Source organism: Protopterus annectens, chromosome 4.part0, assembly GCF_019279795.1.
Source record: "Protopterus annectens isolate FY-2018-M chromosome 4.part0, PAN1.0, whole genome shotgun sequence".
Classification (NCBI taxonomy): domain Eukaryota; kingdom Metazoa; phylum Chordata; order Ceratodontiformes; family Protopteridae; genus Protopterus; species Protopterus annectens.
This window is the reverse complement of record NC_056733.1, coordinates 513,265,374-513,290,252: the sequence shown is the minus strand read 5'-3', so window position 1 is coordinate 513,290,252 and position 24,879 is coordinate 513,265,374. Positions and strand designations below refer to the sequence as shown.

The 24,879-nt window shown below is 36.5% G+C and overlaps 1 protein-coding gene across 1 annotated transcript in view; it reads left to right on the top strand.

Moving 5' to 3' along the window:
- Positions 1 to 24,879, top strand: part of NEFH (neurofilament heavy chain) — a 151,502-nt gene that overhangs the window by 87,276 nt on the left and 39,347 nt on the right. The window contains exon 2 of the mRNA XM_044068428.1: positions 19,498 to 19,697. Within this exon, the coding sequence (XP_043924363.1) occupies positions 19,498 to 19,697 (200 nt within the window). The remainder of the gene's footprint in view (positions 1 to 19,497; positions 19,698 to 24,879) is intronic.

Genomic DNA, 24,879 nt, shown 5'->3' with positions numbered 1-24,879 from the left:
TTGTTTTTTGCTGTTGGGCTACGTAAGATCCATGGCTGAAAGATCTTCGAGTGCCGAATATGGTAACACACCAGAGTTGCTGCAGAATGAGGAGGAAGGTATTGATGACGCCCCTGTAACGCGACGTGAATTCAGGCAGGTAATGTGCCTGCTCTCTCAACTGACTGGTCTTCTTACCAGTAACAGTTCCTCGGACACCAGAGGAATACCAGCTAATCAGGAGCAATTGGTAGCTGAAAATGGTACAATTTCCTCAAAAACGACGGATGGAACAGAACACAACGTTGAAAAAGAGCGGAGGATTGAAACGGACATTAATATTAACGCTAACGCTAACACGAACATTAATGCTGAGCGTGGAACCGCGCAGCATGTAAGAAGTAAAAGAGGAAACACTCAATTCAGCTCCGCAACACTGGACGGAGGTTTCAACTTTAATAAATGGACAAACAAAGGTTTTTCCTTTGGTCAAGGTACTGTTTGTAATAGTGAAGTTGTGAATAACAATTTGGAAACAAGACTTAATGAACTTAGTAACAAACTGTATTCATACAAATCTACCAAATTAGAAATTGATTATCTCACTGAGTGTTTAAATGTGGAAAGAGTCCCGAAGGGGCTACGAATCACAAAATTTCCCAATAATGCTGTCCCTGGCAGCAAATTGAATGAAGAGCTAACAGCCCTGTTCAATAGAACAGGACTAGAAATGTTAAGTTTAATGATAAAAGATTATGAGGCAAAAGCCTCTTTGCTGCTAGAAGAAGTGAATGTATTAAATAACAACATGGTTAAGGATCCAATGTTTGGTAGTGTAAGAAAAGATTATGACACTACATTTAATGAAATTGACAATCATTGTGTTAGGATTGTCAATAGAAAAATAAAGAAATTGGAACGTGATTTGCATGACTATAGTACAGGACAGGCATACAAGTTTTATGGAAAAAGTGGATGGGGAAAAGTCCAGAATGTTTACAGCAATGGTGAACATGACAATGTGTTTAATGTAGGGGGGGAAGAGCAAGGACTAAGGAGAAGTGAGAGGCTAGCACAAAAACAGAATTTGCCACCAAATCAGGTTAGGGTGGCACAACAGCAGGATTTTCAATACGGCCAGGGGAGACAGATGAACAGGAAAGGGAGTGTATCCACCAGGAGATGGAACCCCCCAAGGAGGTAGAGTTTTATGAAGCAGAGTATTTAACAAATGACCAAAGTGTCACATGTTATAGAGGTTGCAATGTAGTGAAAGAAGGGAATTTTTCAATTTTTAATTACACAGAAAGTGAAATTAACAGTGTATTTTTTGAGGTTTTTACCAAGGGTCTCCACTTTGTGCCACATTCCACTATTAATGTACCTAATACAATATTAGATTTAAAACTATATACAAGGCGACTGAATTTAGCAGTGAATTTGAAAGGGAAAGTATCAAACAGTAATGAGCTTTGTAGAAAAAGTACATGGAACCCCCCACTTCACCCGGTCATTAAAACATTCGAAGATCTAGTGGAAATTGAAATTAGAAATATGACTAAGAATTTAAAAAGTAACAACTTTTCCGAGGAATCCTACCAGCTGATTAAGAAATTAAACAGCGAAGGCATTAGGGTGATGAAGACAGATAAAGGGGGGGGTGTTGTATTAATGTATCAACATGACTACACAGCAGCCATACATTCCCATTTACATGACAATGAGCAATACAACCAGGTATCTATCAACGAAAAGAACATAGCATATGCCAAAATAAAATATAGGCTAGAAGACAACTTGTATCAAGGAGCAATAAATGAACAACTATTTAACTACTTGGTGGTCCCCAAACCAGTTACCCCTATCATTTTCGGGATTCCCAAGGTTCACAAAGGGTTGCAACCACTGGCATTTAGACCTATTGTGGCGGGCGCCAAGGGGATAACCGAACCACTAGGAAAATTTGTAGATGCAATATTAAAAAAGTTCACAACCACTTTGAAATTTCTGTGTAAAGACTCCTGGGAATTTTTGTGTAGTATTAAGAAAGAATTTTTTGATGAAACTAATTTCATGGTCACGGTGGATGTAGTCGAACTATTTCCAAGCATCCCACATGAGATAGGCTTGGAATGGTTTAACGACATGCTGGCCGAAAATTCTAATTTAGGTGGTAAAATGATAGCACTACTAGTGGAATTTATGGAGATAATTCTGAAAAACAATTTTGTATATTTCTGTGGGGAAATATTTCGGCAAAAAAGAGGGGTAGCCATGGGGACCCCATGTGCCTCTGCATATGCGAATATTGTGTTAGCCTATTGGGAATCCAAATATATATTTAACACAGAATGGGCAGAGCATTTAACACACTATCGTCGCTATTTGGACGATATATGTATTCTTTGGAAGGGTAGTAAAGCAGAATGTGAGCAGTTCATTGAATACATTAACAATAGTACTAGTTTCCTTAAATTCACATGTAACATTAAAATAGACAACTTACAGTATTTAGACGTTGATTTATGGAAAAATAATGAGAAAAATTGTTTCATGTCCAAAATCCATCGTAAAGACAGTTATTCAAACATGTTTTTACATTACAACAGTAACCACCCCATATGCCAAAGGAAAGGAATTATTAAAGGACAGCTCATCAGAGCAGCAAGAATTTGCAGTGATGAGACTGGGTTTAATAATGAATGTTTGTTTTTAATGAAACTGTTCCAGGAAAGGGGCTACCCAAGGAGATTAATAGAGGGGGTAATGGAAGAAGTAAGAGATCAAAGAAAAGAGAAGTATTTTCCCTTACTGGGTGAAGACCGTGGATACAAGAGTAAGAGCATGGACAAAAAAACAAACATTGAAGTAAAAGAAAGTGAATGCTTCTTTGTTCATACAAATTGTAATGAAAGTGTGGAAATAGAAAAGGCGATTAGTAAATACTGGCCTATTGTTGTTATGAACGAAGAGCATAAAAAATTACTTGGGGGCAAACCACATTTTATTAGAAGGCGTAATAAAAACTTGAAAGAAATGCTGGAGACAAACACAGAGGTAGGGCAAGGTGCTACGACGCAGAGAATTGGAACATTTAAATGCAATAGTTGTAAACAGTGCCCTTATATTATGAACAAAAAAGGGTTTTATCTGAGGTCTAGGAAAACATACATAAAATCCCCAGGGTACTTTAATTGTAAGGCCAAAGGGGTGGTATACCTGGGTTTGTGTAAGGGTTGTCAAAGTTTTTATGTTGGAAAGACAGAGAGAACACTTGCCAAACGGATTTATGAGCACCTCTATGATATCAGTAAAAGTAAAGAAGCAAATGCCTTCTATAAGCACTCCTTAGTATGTGAAAAAATGAAAATAGAATTTATTATTCTGGAACAAGTGAGTACCAACCCCAGAGGAGGAGATTGGGAAACATCACTAGAATTCAAGGAGTTGCTTTGGCAAATTAGATTAGATGCGGCCAAAACCCCAGGATTAAATGGAGCTATTAGCATTGGTAGCTTGCTAAAAATCAGAAGGGCCAAGTTATAATTTATAATTTTTAATGGAAGAAATTATGTAACATACTTTAAAACCATTACTTGACAAAAAATGAATAACACTTAAAGGGAAGATGTAAAGGCTGAACAGGGAGCTGCACTATGAGCAGCGAAGCAGGGGTCACCTAGATTACAGCAAATTTGGGTTGAACACAACATAGTAATAAAAGGTGAATATAAATAAGGAATAGATTTGTCCCTTATGGGGTAATAGAAGAATTAAGGAAGGTGCAGATGAATGTGCACCTTCACCAGTTTTTTGTGACAGGTATCCTAAGATCATATATTTTAAAAATTTATATATTTGACGTTTTAAAATAAGGGGTATGTAGTATGAGTAGTATGATTATTATTTCTGTTGAAACAGCATATTACAAATGGAATGTATTAGTAATGTATTATAAGAAGTGTTCTATATGTGCAATGATTCTTCATTGTTCATTATTATTATTTTATTTTTATTTTTATTTATTATTTTTTATATTTGTAATATTTTTTCACATTTGTATATTTTTTATGACATATGTAGGGCAATTGTCATTCTTTAGGAGGGTAGGAATAACAATATATATGACTTATGTATCACCTATAAAAGGCATTAGCACAACATAATAGGTATTTCACATTCATTTATTCCTAAAAGATGAGTTTCAAAATATAGGACATTTAACAGATGTTTAATGATAATTGGATGAATGGTTAAATGTTCATTTATGTATATGCATTTTATGTATATGTATTTATTATTATTAATAGGAACAATGAATATGATTAAGGTATAACCAACAAACAACAAACAAACAAAAAATTGGTTAACACCATTAGGTTGTATTAGGAATATATTTATTTATTTATATACACAAAAAGTATTCTTGTAGCTTTAAATCAAGTGTAACTTTGCAATTGATTGATTATCAATTAATTCAGAAAGGACGGAAAATGGTATAAAAGAAGTTGCTGGGAATGAATTAAAATGTCTTGATAAAGCCTGGGAGAGCCCGGGTGAAAGCGCTTGATGAAATTTGGATGTTTTATGTTTTTACGCTTTTTGCTGGTGGAGCTGCATATTAAAATCTTTTTCTGTACTTTGGTCTGACGCCTGGACATCTTACTTCGTTGATTTACCAGTTGGTATTGTGTTCCTAAGGAGTTTTGGAGATTTTTATTTAGAGCCTCCGAGTATGTTTTTGTGTGTTTATGTGTTTGGCTTGCTGTCATGGTAGGTCTATGTGAGACTGGAATTGTAGTGAGTGTGGTTTCCTTCTCCTCCTGACTGGTTTCGCCAGTACTGAGTTGAGAGAGCTTAGCCTCCAGTATGGCTATATGGTTGCATCTCTCACATGTGTTGGAATTTGTTGGGAGGAGGAGAGGGTTTTCTGTGTACATGAGGCAGTTGTAACATTGCCTCAAGATTCCCAGATTCACCAGCTGGACCAGAGAGGAGATTGACAACTGACCTTTGGACATGCTATAATAGTATTGGGAATTCCTTTATAATTGAAAAAAAAGGGCCAATGGGGAATGAGGTACTCAAGGGGAGTTTGTGAGGGTGTAGTGCTTTTAATATTTTAATGCTGACTTATATAATTGCTTTAGTGAGCAAGTGCCAGGTAACTTAAATGCAATGTGTTACAGGTAACTTAAATGCAAAAATGACAAACAGTAACTTTCTTTCAAGTGAAACAAGGAAATAAGTACAGTAAGCAATGTAGATATCACTAGGGATCCACAGAAGCGCTGAAAAGCTGCTTTTTAGGTGAAATTAGCATTTCAGGGAAATAACAAGCAAACAAACAAGCATACAAATAAAGCTAGATTCAGCAGGTCTGGATCTAGTCTATGCTACAGCAAACAAGGTGTACCAATTTCAGTAAGAAACAGTTCAAATATGCAGGCACTATAAGCCTTTAACCAGAAATTCCCAGCTCAGAAGGGCAGAGTCCAGCCTCTCCTCCCACAAGAGTGCAGACCACAAACCTTCTTAATGTAAAATAACTGGTCTGAAGCCCAAGTGCTTAAACCAGAACTAATACACTTTTATAATAACAGACACTGAGCTCTCAATCAGCAGTTCACAACTTAGAAGGATGTGAGCTACCTGTCCTGCCACCACAGTGCAGGCCACAAACCTTCCTAATGTAAAACAACTGGTCTGAAGCCCAAGTGCTTAATCCAAAAGACTTAGAATGATAGCTACACTTTAATCAAGTTACTACCAAGCAGTAATAGATACAATTGAATACTTTAAAGAATGCCTGGATTAGTGCTCAAGTTATACAAACAAAGCTAGATTCAGCAGGCCTGGATCTAGTCTATGCTACAGCAAACAAGGTGTACCAATTTCAGTAAGAAGCAGTTCAAATATGCAGGCACTATAAGCCTTTAACCAGAAATTCCCAGCTCAGAAGGGCAGAGTCCAGCCTCTCCTCCCACAAGAGTGCAGACCACAAACCCTTTTAATGTAAAATAACTGGCCTGAAGCCCAAGTGCTTAAACCAGAATTAATACACTTTTAGAATAATAGACACTGAGCCCTCAATCAGCAGTTCCCAACTTAGAAGGATGTAAGCTACCTGTTCTGCCACTACATTGCAGACCACAAACCTTCTTAATGTAAAACAACTGGTCTGAAGCCCAAGTGCTTAAACCAGAATTAATACACTTTTAGAATAACAGACACTGAGCCCTCAATCAGCAGTTCCCAACTTAGAAGGATGTAAGCTACCTGTACTGCCACCACAGTGCAGGCCACAAACCTTCCTAATGTAAAACAACTGGTCTCATGGACAGACTTGTGTTTTGACATGAAACATCAGAGGTCAACCTTCTCACAGGCCATCATACTATTGGCTTGATATGTACTTAACCACAGATTTATTTATTTCATGTCCTTTCATTTGATAAACAAATAACTGAACCAAGAACCTTTTTCAAATATGACCCAGGCCAGATAGAAATATGTATAACATAATACAGAAGACATGGTATGATATATTATGATATGATGAAAAGCAGATTATACAATGAAACTATGGAAAATTAAAACTTCAGAGTTAGTACTCTGCAACTTGTTAATTTAAAATGTTTCCAAATTTGATTTCAGTTCATGTGGGAATTGCAATGGTGTTATTAAGTAGGTAAAAACATAAAAGTTAGGCTTGAAAGGAGTATTAATCTGACTGATAAACTTGTATTTTTTGTGAATTCCTTTGTTGACAATACTTCACTGACAACAGACTTGACATTGGTGGAATTGCACTTTTTAAAAAAAGTGTAAGGATATGAAGTTTATAATATATTATAAAACCTGGGGGGGTGAAGCATCCAGAAGTACCCATTTATTAAACATTGTTTTGATTTTTATGACATTGAATCTGTTGAGGCTGAAGCACTGTTGATAAATTGATTTATTCTAAGTACATTGACAGGAATTATTTAAGTATGCCTGGGGCTGTTGTACATCACTGCCTTCTGGTCATAGCCTGCAATTTAAAAACATTGAAGAGATACTAACCACTTGTCCTATAGGACATGTTAAAAGTAGTCTATGTTTTGTTTCTCAAATCACTACCAACTGCCACAGTCACCATCTCTTCCCTCCAGTACACCCTAATGCAACAATACCACTGCAGCTGGCACTAACAAATTATTTTCTTTTTCATTTCTTTCTGTGTTATCGTATACTATACAGTTGTCATTAAGGATGTTTTCTGTCCTGGTCCTGCACTTTACTGGCTTGTCCATATGGACAACCTGGTCATCAGAAGGAAGACAAAAATTAAAATTATACATCCCAAACTTAGTAATGGTGAATAATATACAAGCTATTAAGAATATTTACTCATAAATGACTATGGTTAGTGAATGATATACGTATATATATATATATATATATATATATATATATATATATATATATATGCATTTTAAGTGCCTACATATAACTAAATTGAAAATACACAACACCATTTGGATGAGGAATCATATCATGAACAAATATTTAATGTCTTTATGTTACAAACTGCAAGTTGCTTTTATTAAAGTACTTATAAATCTAAACACTGTACAACAAAAATAATGCAACAAAAAGCATAAAATGAAACAAGGAACATAATGCAAAAAAGGAAAAGAAAAGAAGTAAATGAAAAAAATAAACAACACAGTATTACACAGCATAACCAGAATCAAGAAAGAACAAAAATATTAAGGTCTTTGTGAAATGAAGCCATGAACCAGTGAGTACAACTCTTCACATAAAATAATGCGACCAAATTGCTGGCTGTCATCTAGCAAGTAACAGTTTGTCATTACATAAACTGATGTAGACACACCAGCACATGTTTCCAGAGTTAGCCTTAGAAAACATCACCAAAAATGTTGTCTGACAGACAACTGAAATAATATTATAAAACAAAACAATAGCATTATTTATTAAGCAATAGAATAAGCAGAGCTGATAATCAAAAGGTTTTACAAAGCAGAATCTTTAGCACTGCAAAAAAGGCAGATTGAGTCCCATTGGTGACTTGGTACTTCTGGTAAACAATGATGGACAAGCAAATGTGACAAAAACATGATAAAAGATGCATCTCATCTAATGAATGCAGCTTTCTGATAAACAGAAATTATAGGAAAGACAATCCAGGTGTTGGACTGCAGACCATGCTACAGAATACAGAACATTGAGAAACTCAGCCTTGTTTTTCATTTACCCCAGAGCACTGTCTGGTTAAGTGACTTGTTCAGACACACAGTAAGCAAATGGAGGCTGAGATAATCAAACCCTGTACTGATAGAATCAGCTTGTTAACAGCTCACAGCCATAGTTCTTTGCATTAACTATCAGACTCAATTAATTAATTTTCTGTTATATTCAGAGCACTTGGCAGAAATCTCATTTTATCAACACGTCTTTGCCCTTCACTTCATGATGCTTTGTTTTATTTAAACAGTTGGCTTTCCTTGTCTTCCACAATTCTTAGTCAGCTGCTAGCTGCCAGATTATGCAGGATTCCAGGTGGAACCAGTACCTGCTTCTGTCAAGATGATCCACAAAAGAGCCTAGAAAATGCCCAAAGCTACCGCTATGTCCCCTGTCCCCCAGTGGGGAGTGCAACAACTGGTGACACCTTGTCCAGCTACAGTGCATGTCCAGCCCTGCTTCACACCCAAGCCCACCAGATCCAGCCCTTAAAGCCAATCCTTATCCTGAAGTTATGGATCTGGCTTGTCAGCTTCCCTTACTTATTCTGTTCTAACATGCCAGAGGCTGTTTACCTTGTAAAACTGCTTCAGATATGGATATGGCCCAATGTCAGACTTACATCCTCTCCCCCTGGATTTTCAAAGGTAAACAAGAATTCACCTGACACTGCCGGTATAATGATGCTTTCCAAAGCACTGGCTCTTCTATTGTGGAAAACCTTTCCAGGGCACTTTGACCTGTACAAAGAAAAGAGAAGTGTCCCAGGACTCCCACCTGATTCTCCAGAATCATTTGTTCCATCTAACTTGATACTGTATGGTGCTCATCTCTGCCACTCTGGATTTAGGGATTAGAACCCATCATCTGATCACCCATCCCTGTGGAATGGTACTTCCCTATCTCTCAGGACTGACTGACCCATGATCAACTGTTGTTCACTTGGAACCTTTCTCCATTTTGGCCTACAATACTTTGAACTGACTATTAGCAGGCTAATTCCCAGCAAGTAAACCCATATGATGGTTAAGTATCCATTCTGAAAAGTCCAAATGCAGGTTGATGGAAAAACTCCAAATTGTAATAATCCAGCAGCTGAACAGCCTACAGCAGAATTCATAAAGAATTAATACAACTGTTCCTGGACCAGATGGCTTTATTTCAGAATGTTATAAAATGTTCAAATGCATCATAGCTGAATGTTTTCAACTTTTAGGTCTGCTTATAGCAAAAATTCTTTCTTACCAAATTCGATCAGAAGCCTAATCACTCTATTACTGAAACAAGATTAAAAAAAAGAAAATGTATGTAATTATAAATCTAGTTCTTTAGTAAACACATGATTAAGTTCCTTGATACAGTTTAAGAACACTACAGTCACTGCATTTATTAATGCAGATAATATCAATGTTTGATTGATTGTTTATACAGATAACTTAACTTTCCTTCTTTCAAATGCTAAACAGCCCATTTAAACTTTGCTAGAAGAGTACAGGCAGTACAGCACTTTATCAGATTTCATTATAAACTAATCAGTAATAGATGTAATAAGTTAAATGTGGTTTACTATTGGCATTCCAAATCCGCTTCGGTCAACTGATTAGAATGTCGACCCGAAATGCTGAATCCGGAATGCCGAAAAGTAAACCAAGGCAAAAATGAATACATCGACCACCATGGTTCGATGTATTCGACATAGAAGGAGGTGATGTCAGTCACCCATGCTATGCACATTAACGTACAGTTACACTCTACAGTCAATGATATGTTAATGCTATTATTTTGCAGAGGAGGGCTACACACCCCTGCACCCCCCACACCCCTACACATTAAATATACCAAGTCTGAGATCGCCCTACAGTGAGGAAATGGGCTAATTCCCTGTTGCCCACGAAACCATGACCTCCCAGCATGTCAGATCACAAATGATTGAGTGTAACATGTCACTTGATCATTAGAAATCAATCATTTTGGATACCCTGCACTTTGTAAATGTAACAGTAAACCGTTATATGCAACACAATTTTCAGATAAAACATTTATTCTATGTTTGAGAACACTCGTTTCTAAAACCATGAAGTAGATTTCATATAAAAATGATGAATTAAAGCAAGCAGCAAATTTTCTTAGCCTTTTTACTTTTGGTGTTGGTTTCAAGCAATGAAAAGGTATATGTTGTCTGCAATCGTGACTGCTGAGTTTATGAAATATTTTTAGTGCTTTAGAGGTTGTGGGAATGACAGTGATCACCCTGAATTAAAGGGCAGTATTTGCCCCTTTCTTAAAGATGTAAGTGTATACTTATATCTAGTAAGTCCATAGTACTATTTTCTGTTTGTTTTAAGTGACACTTGTACATTTGTTTATGAAAGTTTGCCTTGTCTGATTCATGCCCTTAATTCTGTTTTGCTATCTGTCTACCTCAAAATGATGAACTTATTAATTTAGTTTTATTTGCTATTAAAGCCCCCTTGCTCATGTACTTTGACAGAGACCACTGTGCATTTCTTTAATTCTGTGCTACCTGCGAAATACCTCAAGACCAGCTTGTAGTGTGACACAGGAACTTTGGCCTGCTGAAAGGATTTGTGTGTGTGTGTGTGTTTGTGAATGCTAAAGAATTAATCACCTGACAGTGAGCATGGAGCTTATCTCCAACTCATTACCTTACCAGCTATGCTATGCTATTCTGGCAGTCATTTTCAACATAAGGCAGTTAAGTCAAAGTCAATTGATATACTCACCATTTATAGGAGAGCAGGCCCCTGCACGTACGGCAGCTGCACGGCTCCAAAATCCAATCGCAATCCAAAAAACTGTAGAGCCGGCAAACAGTGACAAGCATAAAGTAATTTATGTATTGAACTGAAGAAGGCTTGACAGCCGAAACTGGTTTGCTTTATTCTTAGCTTTATGTCTTCCTAATAAATAAATTACTTTATGCTTGTCACTGTTTGCTGGCTCTACAGTTTTTTGGATACTCACCATTTATGTCAAACACTAAAACAACACATATGAAGACCATAATAGCACAGAAATATCATCCTGCTTCAGACATAAAAAGTAGATAATGAGAACTCATTCATAACACACGCTAACAGCAAGCAAATGGAATACCAGACAGACACAGATATGAATGATTAAAAAATAAAACTGCCAACAGACTAAAATAATGTATCTGAAAATGTACTAAAATGCAGACACTTGTGTGAATGATTATAGTGATATTAGAAAGATAGTAATCATTTTGCATATGTATTTAGCCTTTTTAGTACTGCGGTGGTGGTGCTGCGGTAGCGTTGTCGCCTCACAGTTAGACATTGCCTGTTTGATTCTCAGTTAGAGCGTCTTCTGTGTAGCGACATGCGTGAATGGGCGTTCCTTCATTGAAGGTTGTGCGTTAGGCCCGGCAAGCCAGTACGTAAAAATCTACTGCCAATTATTAGCGGACCGGAGTTCCGCTGTGGCGACCCCTAACCCGGAAAAGCCGAAAGACACAAACAATTTAGCCTTTTTAGTAGCAAGTTATATAATTAACCCGTTCATTTCAAAATTAGTCTGCTATTAGCTAGCAAATACTGTTTATGCAGCAAAACAGTTTATTTTATTATTTCACATGAAATAATTACTCTGTCCCACAGCATTGTATCAGGCTTTTGTTTTCAGCTGAGAGTAGTTGTGAATACAATATAACTGACTTTTTTCCCTGGGTGCATTTGTTTATAACTTTTCAATAGTCTTCTTCTACTTTCGGCTTTTCCCGGTTAGGGGTCGCCACAGTGGATCACCTGTCCGCTCATGATTGGCAGTGGAGTTTTACAGTGTCGAGTTGCCAGCCCAGCACCCAACCTTCCACAGAAGGCACACACACACACACACTCACACCTAGGACCAATTTAGAGTGTCCAATCCACCTGCAGCATGTCTTTGGGATGTGGGAGGAAACCGGAGCACCCAGAGGAAACCCACGCAACCACAGGGAGGACATGCAGACTCCACACAGAAGGCACCCCAGCTGAGGATCGAACCGGAGAACCTCTTGCTGTGAGGCGACAATGCTAACCACTGCACCACCGTGGCCACCCTATATCTTTTCAATAGTGGATATCAAAAAATGAAGGATAGCAGTATAATATCCTTTCATAAAAACATATATAATTAAATTTTTGTATCAGTTCATGTTTGTCAGGCTTATATAATTAACTGGTTCAGTTTTAAATAAGTTGGCCTTTTTTGCACAACTATTTGTTAATATTCTCTACTGCTTATTTGAGAATAAAAAAGACTACATGATGTAGTTTATTGTATGCAACATACCATTTCTTAAACCACCTCTTACTCCTGCATACCATCCTATCACTTCTTTACACCCTAACACAAGAATACCACTGCACTACCAACCAACATCTGGCATTATCTAATGTTACTTGTTTTTCATTTCTATTTGTGCTATAAAGTTGTCCACGGTTGTCATTGTGGAGTTTTTGTCCTTGGGTCCTGCACTTTACTGGCATAATCAATTCATACTAGGTCATGAGGAGTAAGTAAAATAATAAATACAATTGCCCTTCCCAAACTTCTTAATGGTGATTAATATGCATACAAGTAAGAATATTTACTCACAAGTGACTAAGGTTAATAAATTAAATGTGTGCATTTTAATAGCCCACCTAAAACTACACTGAAAATAAATAACACCATTTGGATGTAGTAACGTATCACTATCAAAACTATGCATGGCAAACTTTAAATTCAGCTTTTATTAAAGTGCTTACAAACTTAAGTACTGCACAGCAAATTAAATGCAGCAAAACAGCATAAAATAAAACAAGAATACATACTAAAAAAGAACAAAATAAACATTACAGTGGTTACAAAGCATAACTAGAGTCAAACAAATAATTGGGTTAGTAGAGTAAAAACATTGTCTGTTTGAAACTAAACTGTGAATCAGGATGTACAATGGTTTGACCCCTTTTAGTCATTTAAGAAACATCCATATTTATGTTCTCTGTTTTATCATTCAAACCCCTTCCCCAGGTAAAACAAGATGCATATCTATATAGTTTCTCCATAACTTAAACAGATAAGATAATACTTGTTTACTACACGACTTACTCCACTTAAATCTTTAATAGCCCTGTTCAAAATTTTTCAACATTTGCATCTAAAATTTTAACTGGTAAAGCATTGCGATCAGAAAAGATATGCTTACTTACTTGTATATATAGTTCTAATCTGTCATTCCCAAAATAATGTTAATCCTTGTAGACATTTATACTAAAAATATATATATTTCCTCCCTTATGCAAATATATTATCCATTATTCTTTTAGAGCATCCACACGTACCTTACTGTATAGCCACTCCTGTTTGTATAGTATAATGAAAAGACCCTGTTCTCTCCCTTGAAGACAGTCCTCTTCCTGTGAGTCCTGGTCTACCCCAAGACTTAAAAAAAGGCAGCATAAATGGGTACATTTTTATTTCATTTATTTATTTAGTTATTGCTTTTTGTTAATGGGAGAGTCTGACTGGGTGCACAGCCCATTTTCAGTGGAAGCCTAGAAAGGAAAGCTCCATATCACATGAATTTGCTTGGTTCCATAAAACATTGATACAAGAAGTACAGTATTTACAATGTTGATAGTATGATACATTAGAGACAATCAGATTATCATTAACTGACAATGAGATAATTATAACACCTTTTTACAGCAGTGGTACAGAGCTGTTAATACAAGTAGTTTAGTGCATTTGAGCTTGATACCTATATGTACAAGTGAGATAGGAAGGAAGACAGGAGGAGATAAAAGAGAATGGAGGAGGTGTAGGGATGGTGTAGAAGTGCAGAAAAGAGAAGAGGTTTTAGTTTAGAGGTAAGAGAAGTTGGTTAAGCAGAAAAGAAAAGCAATTTTATGAAGGGGGGAGTTTAGACAGTATCCTGGGGGATGGGGAGAGTTGATTAGTCAGAATGTAAGCAAGAACAAAGCTAGGAGGAGTTTAGGTGTTGTTTTAGTTGGTGTTTAAAGTTTTCTGTACTTCTGTCCTGTTTTAATGAGGCAGACATGGAGTTCCATAGCATGGTTACATAGAAAGAGTAGAGAGAGTCCCCTGCTGTGTTGTGGCATTTGGAGGGAGTTTATAGGCTTTTGTCACAAGAGTAAAGGCATCATGGAGGGAAGTAATATTTGAGTATGTTTTGTAGACAGGGGCAGGCTCTGGGTGTGTGTACTATGGTATGGGCAGTAAGCAGTTGGGAGTATGTTTGCTGATTAGGTATGCACCCTACCCCTTCCCCCTAGAAGAAAGGAATAGTTTAAGCCATGTCAATCCTCTCCCTCCTCACCACCAGCTTCAACAGGTGCCTGAGCTGTGAGTCAAACCTGGGCCATGGTTAAGGATTTATCCTCTACACTAATTCAGATAAATACTACTTTATGTGCTCATTGTATTATGCAGCAGCTGAGGATTATGCTCTAGACTGTGGCTCCATATTTGTTTTACTATTCTCAGTGATACATGTGTTGACTTTTCCAGCTTCAATATGCTCTTTGCACTTTGTCTCTAGCTTTTCTTGTTTCCTCATATATTGGTTATAATCTAATGATTATTAGTCTTTAGTTGTTTGTGTGTGTGTGTGTATATATATATATATATATATATATATATATATATATATATATATATATATGTACATATTTGCATACACACAAACACACACATGCATATGTGAGTGCTAAATGCAGTAGACAATGTTTAAAGTCAGCATCTGTTTTATTGACACCCGGTTGATAAAACAGATAGTTGACAGGTGTGGAAAATCATGTGGTCCCCAGGGTTGGGGAATATGCCCTTTCCTCAGTATTGTGCAGTCTCAGAGTTAGTGTATGTAATTAGCAGGGGGTGGGAGGGGGGTATATGGGTAGTGATGTGTATTCTTCTGTGAATTCATAGTCGTATGTTGACATTTGGGCTATTTTTGATTATGTTTAATATACCCATTTTATATCTCCATATATATATATATATATATATATATATATGTTTAGGGCAGCTCAAGGGCCTCTGGCTTGTCAAGTTTGCTGATGACAGCAAACTAGAAGCAATCATAGAACCCAACCCCCCAAGATGCTAACATCCTACAGGAAGGATTAACACAGACAAATGACTGTTGCCAAAGCCACAGCTTAAAACTCAATGCCAAGAAATGCATAATAGTACCTTTTGGGATGTTGGCCATCCAGGGAAAAAGCACCCCTAAAAAGTAGACATGGTCGTCAAGGATTTAGGGACTCATGGACATAGTACACTGGATTTCAACCAACATGTGTCTTGAGATTGTAAGAAAATCATTCTATGCCATTTAGCTTATAAGTAGGGCATGGCTTCTAGATCCAGCGAAGTCATCATGCTGCTGTACTCAGCCATCATCAGACCGGTCATTGAGTATAACATCCCTTTCAGTACGTACCTCACCAGACACAAGTAACAACTGGAACATCCACTGAGGTTTATCTCAAAAAGAATACATTGGTGTAAAAACAATGTCATATGCAGATCCCCTCAAAACTCTTTACTCTGTTTCCCACAAACTGCTGAGAGGCAGATTATGCCTGGTAGGTAAGGCATCTTTGAATTCCACTCTGATGGACTTTTTGCATATCCACAAACCAAACATCAATAGAATTACTTGATTCAAAGGATTTAAACTTTGCTTGCAACTTACATACCTGCCAGTCCAACATGTCCTATTTATCTCACACAGTTCCCATTCTCTGTAATAGGCTTCCCATCCATGTGAAGCAGAGCTCTTCCCTAACCCAATTCAAGTGCAGCCTGGAATAATGGATGGGAAATTGAAAATTCATCCCTGGTCTGACAACTATGTCTGTGATGGCCAGAGGCAACCATTAGATCATGCCCTACCTAACATATACCCCCTTAAAATAACCTCTAAAGCACAATAACATGGGAAATATTTGGGTTGCATGGCTAATCTTATAAAGTTTTTGTTGGCCTACTATATGCCTATGAGCCTATATATATATCTATATATCTATATATATATATATATCTCTGTGTGTGTGTGTGTGTGTGTGTGTGTGTGTGTGTATAAATAAATATATATATATATATATATATATATATATATATATATATATATATGGCTTTACTTCAAATAAATGAAAACCGACATTACCGAAGACAAAAAGACTGAGACAACAACACCCAATTTTCATTTAAACGACACCTCACATAATCGAGAATTTCCTCAGGGAAAGGAGGCAGATAGCCAACACGCACAGAAAGACACACCAAAGCAATCTGAGCCCACACAAGTTGGGAGGCTTTGCCCCCATACCCCCTAACTAAATATACCAACTTTGAGATTGCACTATAGTGGGGAAAAGGGCAAACTTCCAAATGCTGTCCGACTGCCTCCTTTCCCTGAATAAATTCTTGGTTATGTGAGGAATCGTTTAAATGAAGCTTTGGTGTTGTTGTCTCGGTCTTTTCATCTTCAGTAATCTGGGTTTTGTTTATTTGAAGAAGACCCATATATATATATATATATATATCTATATATATATATATATATATATATATATATATATATATATGGATCTAGGACTTTCGCTCGACTGAGCAAACGACCAAAATCCAAATGGCCAGGCATACTTACGCGAAAGTGCTTTTCACCGAAAAAGCACTTTTGCGTAAGTATGACTGTTGCTGAGGCTGTACTACGGTGCGGTTAAGGGAAATTTCCCTTTCCCCACTGTAGTGCGGTCTTGGAGGGAGACTATTAAAGTGGGGGGGGGAGGTGCAGGGGGGTGAAGCCCCCCTGCTAAAATGTAAATGTAGTGTTTTTTTTGTCACACGCTTTAACGAAAGCGCTTTTTCGATAAAAGCGTTTTCGTTAAAGTGTGTTCAGGTTTTATGGATTCGGACATTTGCTCAGTCGAGCAAACTTCCTAGATATATATATATATATATATATATATATATATATATATATATATATATTAAACGTATGTTTTATTCTTGTGTACTGTTATTGTTATTGATTTTTTTTATTTCAATAAAGTATATGTTTGCAAAACTTGTACTTAAAGATGTTGCTCAGCTCAATGTCTTTAGACAATGTTCTGTCTCATCCAATGAAATTGTAACTTGTATTTTATGAATACAGTAAAAAGTCCATATCAACAAGTTATTCAGATCTGTTTCACCTGTTTGTTTGTGTGAAAATGACCATATTTTGAAAAGCATTCCAGAACTGGAATACTTTTTCATATGACTATTTGAAGATTTGTATTTAGCTGACTAAAAGGCTTCTGTGATGTTTCATATCATCTGGTATGTGCTGTTTCAAACAGATTAGCATATTCACTGTTGCCAGAAAGCAAAAGTCAAATAGGGCATAGGTATGACATTGAGGTCACTGGAAATTAATAAAGATATACAACACTTATCTTCATGAGTAAGGTGAAGTTGAGTGCCCAACTTTCTCTGTGGGCTTCTGAAAGTGGTTTTGTTCAATTTTTTTAATAATAAGATTAGACAGAACTTAAAAGAAAATGAAAGTGATGCTGAATAGAAAGAGGATAAAAATTTAAGACCAAAGATGCAAAGCTCACACATAGTGGAAAAAATGGGGAAATCGTGTTTCCTTCAAAGTGCAGCAACTTCTGAGATTTTGTTTATATACAAACATACAGACACTCCTGGGGAAGGCTGGCACAGGTTCTCCAGCTATGCCCCCTCCTGCCAGACTATAAGATAGTAATCAGTGCCACTAACTAATCTTATCAGCTACTAAGGCCCTTCTCAAAAGGTGACCAATTTCACTGTGTAATATTACTGTTATCCAAATAGTAAGTGTGACTGAGCAGCAAGACTATTGCAGTGGCTTGGACAGTATCACCAAATACATGCAATGTACGCTTAAGAGCTTAAATTATCTCACACAAAGCAGCTACAATTGAAATGTTTAAAAATATTTAATAATAAATAAAAGCACAAGACAAATCTCATCAATTCAACACAGTGCTAATCAAGAGTTCAGAGATCACAGGAAACTTTTAAAACAATATTGTAGGATAGTCTGACATAAATATAAAAAACAGCTAGGCTAATCCGGCTATATTTCTATCTAACTCTAAGAGAAACAATGTTCTAAATAACTTACATACAGAGCAAAGCAAGTGCTGGTGAGATGTTGTCAGCTTCAGACAAAATCCAAAATGCTCTAATCTTTCTCTCTGAGATAGTCTTAAATTGATCTACACATTACTGCTGAGTTATTTCACATTACATCATTTTTGACACCTCTGCTGAAGTTTCCCAGGCTCGCAGAACTCAAAATTTAACATTTCTTTGTAATATCCACCTACCAGGAAACCACAACAATAAAGGACACTTTACATATAAAACCTAGAATTAACTCTTGTCCTAAGACAATGGAAAGAATTTCTTAGTCCAGACATCCTGTCTCCGTGCTTGAGATCAAACAGTCACAAAATGCTTCACTTATCAATTTTCTTCCAGCAGGGTGCAATGTAGTTACATTTTGAAGCTCAGAACATATAACCCAATTTTCTTAAATTTAGTTTTCTTTACATTTGTAAAACAAGCCTATGGATTATATTAATAATTTACAATGACATAGAATTATCTACAAAATTCTATCTAGCTAGGCTGGCAGCTTTCACACCTTACATGAGATATAAGTCTCAGGATGATACAAAAATGTTATTCCAAGCTTTTTTTTTTCACCAAAATGATATCTGCACTGCCTGCAGTTACACTGGTTCTGTAAACCCAGAGTACAATATAAAGCAGCCATGCACCGTACAAAACACAGTGTAAGACTACAGTCACAGTGGAATAGGTTGTAAATTCTACTTTTCTGCATGAGTATTACTGAATGCAGAGTGTTTACTAGAATCCATAAAAATAATGTAAATGTTTGTCAAGTATCATATACCTGGGTCTAATTTCTGTGGCCTTAACTTTTCATTCTGTATTAATAATATACACTGTACTTTATGAACTATACATTTCTGTCAACCTAAAAATATAATAACATGTTCATGGTAAGCTTTATTCAGATATCAAGGTTCAAATAAAGACCCATCACACTATCAATTAGCTGACTTTGTAGTTGTATGTTTCTTGTGATAATAATCTAGGTACCGTGGCTGAGATTTGACAGCAAAGTAACTATTTTTATTTATTTCACCTACATCCTTCTAGTGCGACTTGAAAAGCTGTCAGAAGCAGCAAAGATGAACACAGATGCAATAAAATGTGCTCATGATGAAATTTCTGAGTACCGTCGTCAGCTACAAGCAAAGACTACTGAAATGGAAGTGTTGAAGGGCACACGTGACTCCCTGGACAGGCAGAGATCAGAGATGGAAGATAGACACCAAGCTGATGTCACATCTTATCAGGTAATTACTTAAAATTGCTAAAGTAGAAAGGAAAGCACACAAAGGGATAGATACAGATTTGTTCAGGATCATTTGGAGAAGTCCATTGCATATTTTTCTTCTTTCATTCTTTTTCAGAATGTGTGACACATGACTTGCAAATGAGCCAAACATATAATGTGATTAAATTTGAGAATGGAATTGCAAAGCACAGTGAAATATGTGCAGTAATGCTTGTATTATTTGCAGACAAAAGGATATTATAATTATGAATTTGTGTTTCTAAATCTCATTATTCATTACCAAATACTACCTTTTCCCTGCAATGCAGAGGATTTATGAAAGCCAGACTGAGTGACATACTTTATAATGTGTGATATTTGAAAGGTACGGAACCCAAGCTCACTGTAAAAGTCTGGAAAATTTCCAAAATCTGCAACCTGACTAACTGGAGCAGAATAATCAGATATTCCCAAATGTCTTCAGACTTGCAAAAGCTACTGCTAAAATAAAATTTTGAAATAAAGGTCAACTGTAATAAAGTGAAATGAGCCTGCTGAAGTAAGGATGGCCTGATGAGCAGGAACCTCACCATTTGCTGGAACTGAATTCATTCTCAAGTCTTGGTGGGTAACTTCATGTGGTGGACCCTGTTTTCACAAAATCTCACAAAGACTACACTATATAGAATATAGTATGGACAGAGTTAGGTTAAAAAAGACAACTGAGTGCACAAGTCTCAGGATAAAAAAGTGCTCAATCCTGGCATGCACACTAGTGCTAGGACTGGAAAAATGGCAGTGTAGAACCCTCAAGACACAGAAACATTCCTACAATGGAGTTAGGACATGCTTAGGGGGAGCATGCCCCCCCCCCTGTTGTAGAAGAAAGCAGTAGTACACAAAAACTGACAGTCCAAAAAAAAGCCATAAAAATGATAGAGTGGACTACTGAGGACAAGGAAGACATTATATATAGTTACTATTATTCAAGAAGCTCAGAATTTCCCAATTCTCGGCACATTGCAGGTGCTGCAAAAAGCACTTTAAGCTAACATCAAAGATTGAAACAATATTAATTTTGTGAACTTTAATCATACCCTGATTTAGGAATGGGGTCTATTGCCATCATGGTATTAGAAACCCAAAAGACTTGGAGAAATTAAACCAAGGAAATAATCTTAAGTGCCTTCCTTTAAACCATAACAGTTAGTGGCACTGAGGAATTAATTCAAGTCACGAAAGATTATGACGGATGAATGAGAGCAGAGTGCCAAGCCATAGCTGTCTTTGAGCAGTACTTTGATGATAGTGCAAGTAACACTGGAAGGGCTTCATCTCAGTCTGTCATCTGAATGAAAACAAGTTACCCAAGAGGCAAAACAGTTGAAAACATTGAAGCCATGCTGCTTTTGTGGTCAATTTATTTGTTCTGTGAGGACCCTCAACTCTCATGCATCTATTGACTTAATGCAATTTGCTGCACAATAACTGCACCTCAGGGAGGAAAACAAAATATAAATGTAAAAATTTTATTGAATGAAATTGTATTCCAACCAAGTACTTTTATTGAAGCATTTGGTCATCAAACAATTGGCAGAATGCTGTATTGAAAACAAAAAATGAAAAGGTATATTGTCAGTTTTAATGTTTCTTTCAACACACACCTCCAATAGACATACAAAACTAAACAGATGTGTGCATGTGTATATATATATATATATATATATATATATATATATATATATACACACACACACACACACACACACACACACACACACACACACACACACACGCGTGCACACGCACAAACATGCTTGCATGTATAATGTCTATATGTTTGTGAGAATACTCCACAAATAAATACAGTGGGTTACTGGGCACCATGAGATTTTTACTTAAATGGCTTCCAGAAATTGTACCACATAACATGCAACTTCCTGTAGCCAGGAACTGGTATTTTTAAAGCTGAATAACCTTATTATTCATTGCTTTTCTCTAGTTATAAAGCATACTGTTTTACACACATTCTATGAGTTAAGCATAAATTTCTTATACTGATCATTTTAACTTTTTTTTTACAAAGCATATCCTGGGCTTTTACATCAAACACAATCTTTTCTCTTTGAACATCAATAAACATTCCTGTTAAATGCATCTTTCAGTTTTTCATTATGATATAGAGCTTTCTAACTGGCCAAGCATTAGATTTATTCAACGGTCTTCCAAATCTGGACTATCTGATATGAATATTATCTCTGGGCAGTTGATCTTCCTTTTGGAACTTTTCTTGTGGTATCACAGCTCTTTTGAAGACATGATCAGAGGAACCTTACTCTACAACTTTGAGCTATCACGGTGCTCACAGTCTCTATTTTTTCTGTGGCAGCACTGGATGTGACAATTCTGTTTGTTCTTCCTTCTTGAACTGGTGTATTTGTCTAATACAAGCATATGTGATTCATTCTACACAGCTTTTATCTGTCACACAAATTACACAGATTGTTGATTAAGCTGCTTCAGCAACTTAATCTCCTGCCTGTAAATTTGGTAGTCTTATGTGATTTCTATCGCAATAGCATTTCTACTGATTTTTTGTATTGAATACTAGCTATCAGTAATGCAAATGAAGTATGCAACTTGCTTTTCAACCTTGTAATAGTTGAACTTGTGAGAGACTGAGAACCTCCAATGAAGTATTGCTATATTCCAACACAATGTGCAATAACAATCCTCATAATTATTGTGACTGCTATTTCTTGTGGATTTGTTATTGTTTTAGATAGTTCTTTCCATATATCTTATGATTTTGGTGAGTGTGGACTGGATATTATACACCTGCATTCCCACGTATGCACCTGTATTCCACTTATGCACAAATCTTCTGAATTTATGCTGGTGCATTGCAGTCACTCTCTCTTATGTGACAACATCCATTCTCTGTTTCAAGAATGTAATCTTCAATGCACTAATTACACTTACACTTGTCTTGCCCATTAATATTTCAGGATACTTGGAATAATAATCTATCTAGATGATTGTCACTGTTGAAGAGACACTCAGACCCCAGGTGCAAAACTGGGAAAAGGAGTGATGGATGGATGGATAGATGGTTAGATAAGACACATAAGTGTTTTGCATTCAGACAACTTTGTTTTCAAAGGACTCGACAGATAAAGTTACTTTTCACTAGTTGATCTGGCAGCACATTAGCTAAAATGTCTTCTTGTGATTTGTTGTTATGGTATATATTGCAAGTGGCAAAAATCAGCAGAACTAAATCTGAGGCAATGTGCATGACCAATACACTATATCCCTTGTACTTTCTTTGCAATTTACTATTATCAGATATGAATAATGTACTTTGACAAGCATGTCTATTCTCAGCTGGCAGGAAAATATTATTGTATCATTTTTGAACATTAAGCCAATGACACAGCTTATTTCTTCACAAAAAGAAAAATGACATTGTCTTTCTTTCTTTACCATTTTTTTGTTCTTAGATGAATCTCTGCTTGCAGCCTCTTTCAATAATTGCAGTTCTCAGTCAGTGTGAGGACATTTTCAGAATTCATTTACCCTTCCTTCTCTCACTGATAGCTGCAGTATTAACCAAAAAAATCTCCAGTTCTTCTGCTAATACTTCTTAATGTTTCTCTTGTAAATATGCTGTGCTAAGTACATCTGTTATGTGTTGCTCTTTGTCCAATGTGTATTTCATTTTCAGATCATACTTCTGTAAATGAATTGACATTCACTGTAATCTTGGAAGTGCCTTGTACAAATAAATCTTTGTAGCATTCACTGAATCCCCAAATGACTTAGCCATCCTGCAGAAAAGTTTGTCCCAAATAAATAACTGGTGCCAAAATCATGGACTAAAACTGAATGCCTAAATATGTATTATTATATCCTTTGGGAAGTCATCTATCCCAGGGAACTAGCATATTGATAATATGCCTAATAGTTGACTCATGTGTTTGCGATGTGGGAACCTATGTGGAGAGTGACCTAACTTTTGAACAACATGCTTTCATTGTTGTAAACAAGTCCTTCTATATTGCACAGGTTATAAAAATGATTGTGTCTGGATCTAGGGATGTCATTGTCCCTCTTTACACAGCTCTCATTAGGCTAATCATTGAATATAATGCCCCCTTTGACATGTATCAGTCCAGGCACATGCAATAACTGGAACACCCACAGAAATATCTTACTAAAAGGAAACAAGGCCTAAACAAAATGTCCTACATGGGGTGACTCAAAGCCCTGTCACTATATCCGGTATCCTTCAGGCTGCTAAGAGGTGATCTGTGTCTAGGATACAAGACATTCTCTGACCTAATAGTGAGGGATTTGCTGCACATCAGCTAGTCAAATGGCATCAGAAATACTCAGTCTAGATATCTAAACCTCTTCTGCAACATCAACAGAGTGGTTTAGAGGGACAGATATATCTCACAGAGGACACCACTGCTCTGGAAATGACTCGCCACTAAAATAAAACAAAGTTCATCACTGTTCATATTGAAGCTCGATTTAGATCTATGAACAGGAAACAGAAAATTTGCCCTAGGACTTCTCCATGTTTTATTAATGAACAGAGGCAGCTCCTAAATGCTTTATGCCATGCATAGGTCCCCTCAAACTATCTATGGTATGATCCCAGTTATTCTCATTAGGGGTAATATATAATCATCAGCCTTTGGATGGATAAGGCCAATCACTAACAAAATGGGGTAGGTTAATTTGAGTAGAAAAAAGGAAATTGGCTAGGCTTAAAATGGCCCCCAAGGACAGCTAAACTAGCACTTACCTATACTTACCTATGAACCTATGAATATATGAACAAATACTTTATGAAGAGATCTGCAAGAATATGTATTCTCCCTGAACTTGTTTGCCATACTAATATTCATATTTTTTTCACATTCATAAATTATTGCTAATAATTCTTTTTTTATATGAACATCTTTCTTCTATGTATTCAAAAATACTCCTGACCCATATACCCTTCTGGCTTAAGTTAATGGCAAGCAACTATACATTCCACCCACTTACACACCTGTAGAGCATGGAGTTACCCTTGTGGTGTAGGTTAATTGTTTAAAACCTCCCACCCATCCCTGAACACAAGGACCTCTTTGTTTATTTCACTTTTCTAGCTGTTCTGTGTTTGTTGTTTACACAGATATATATAT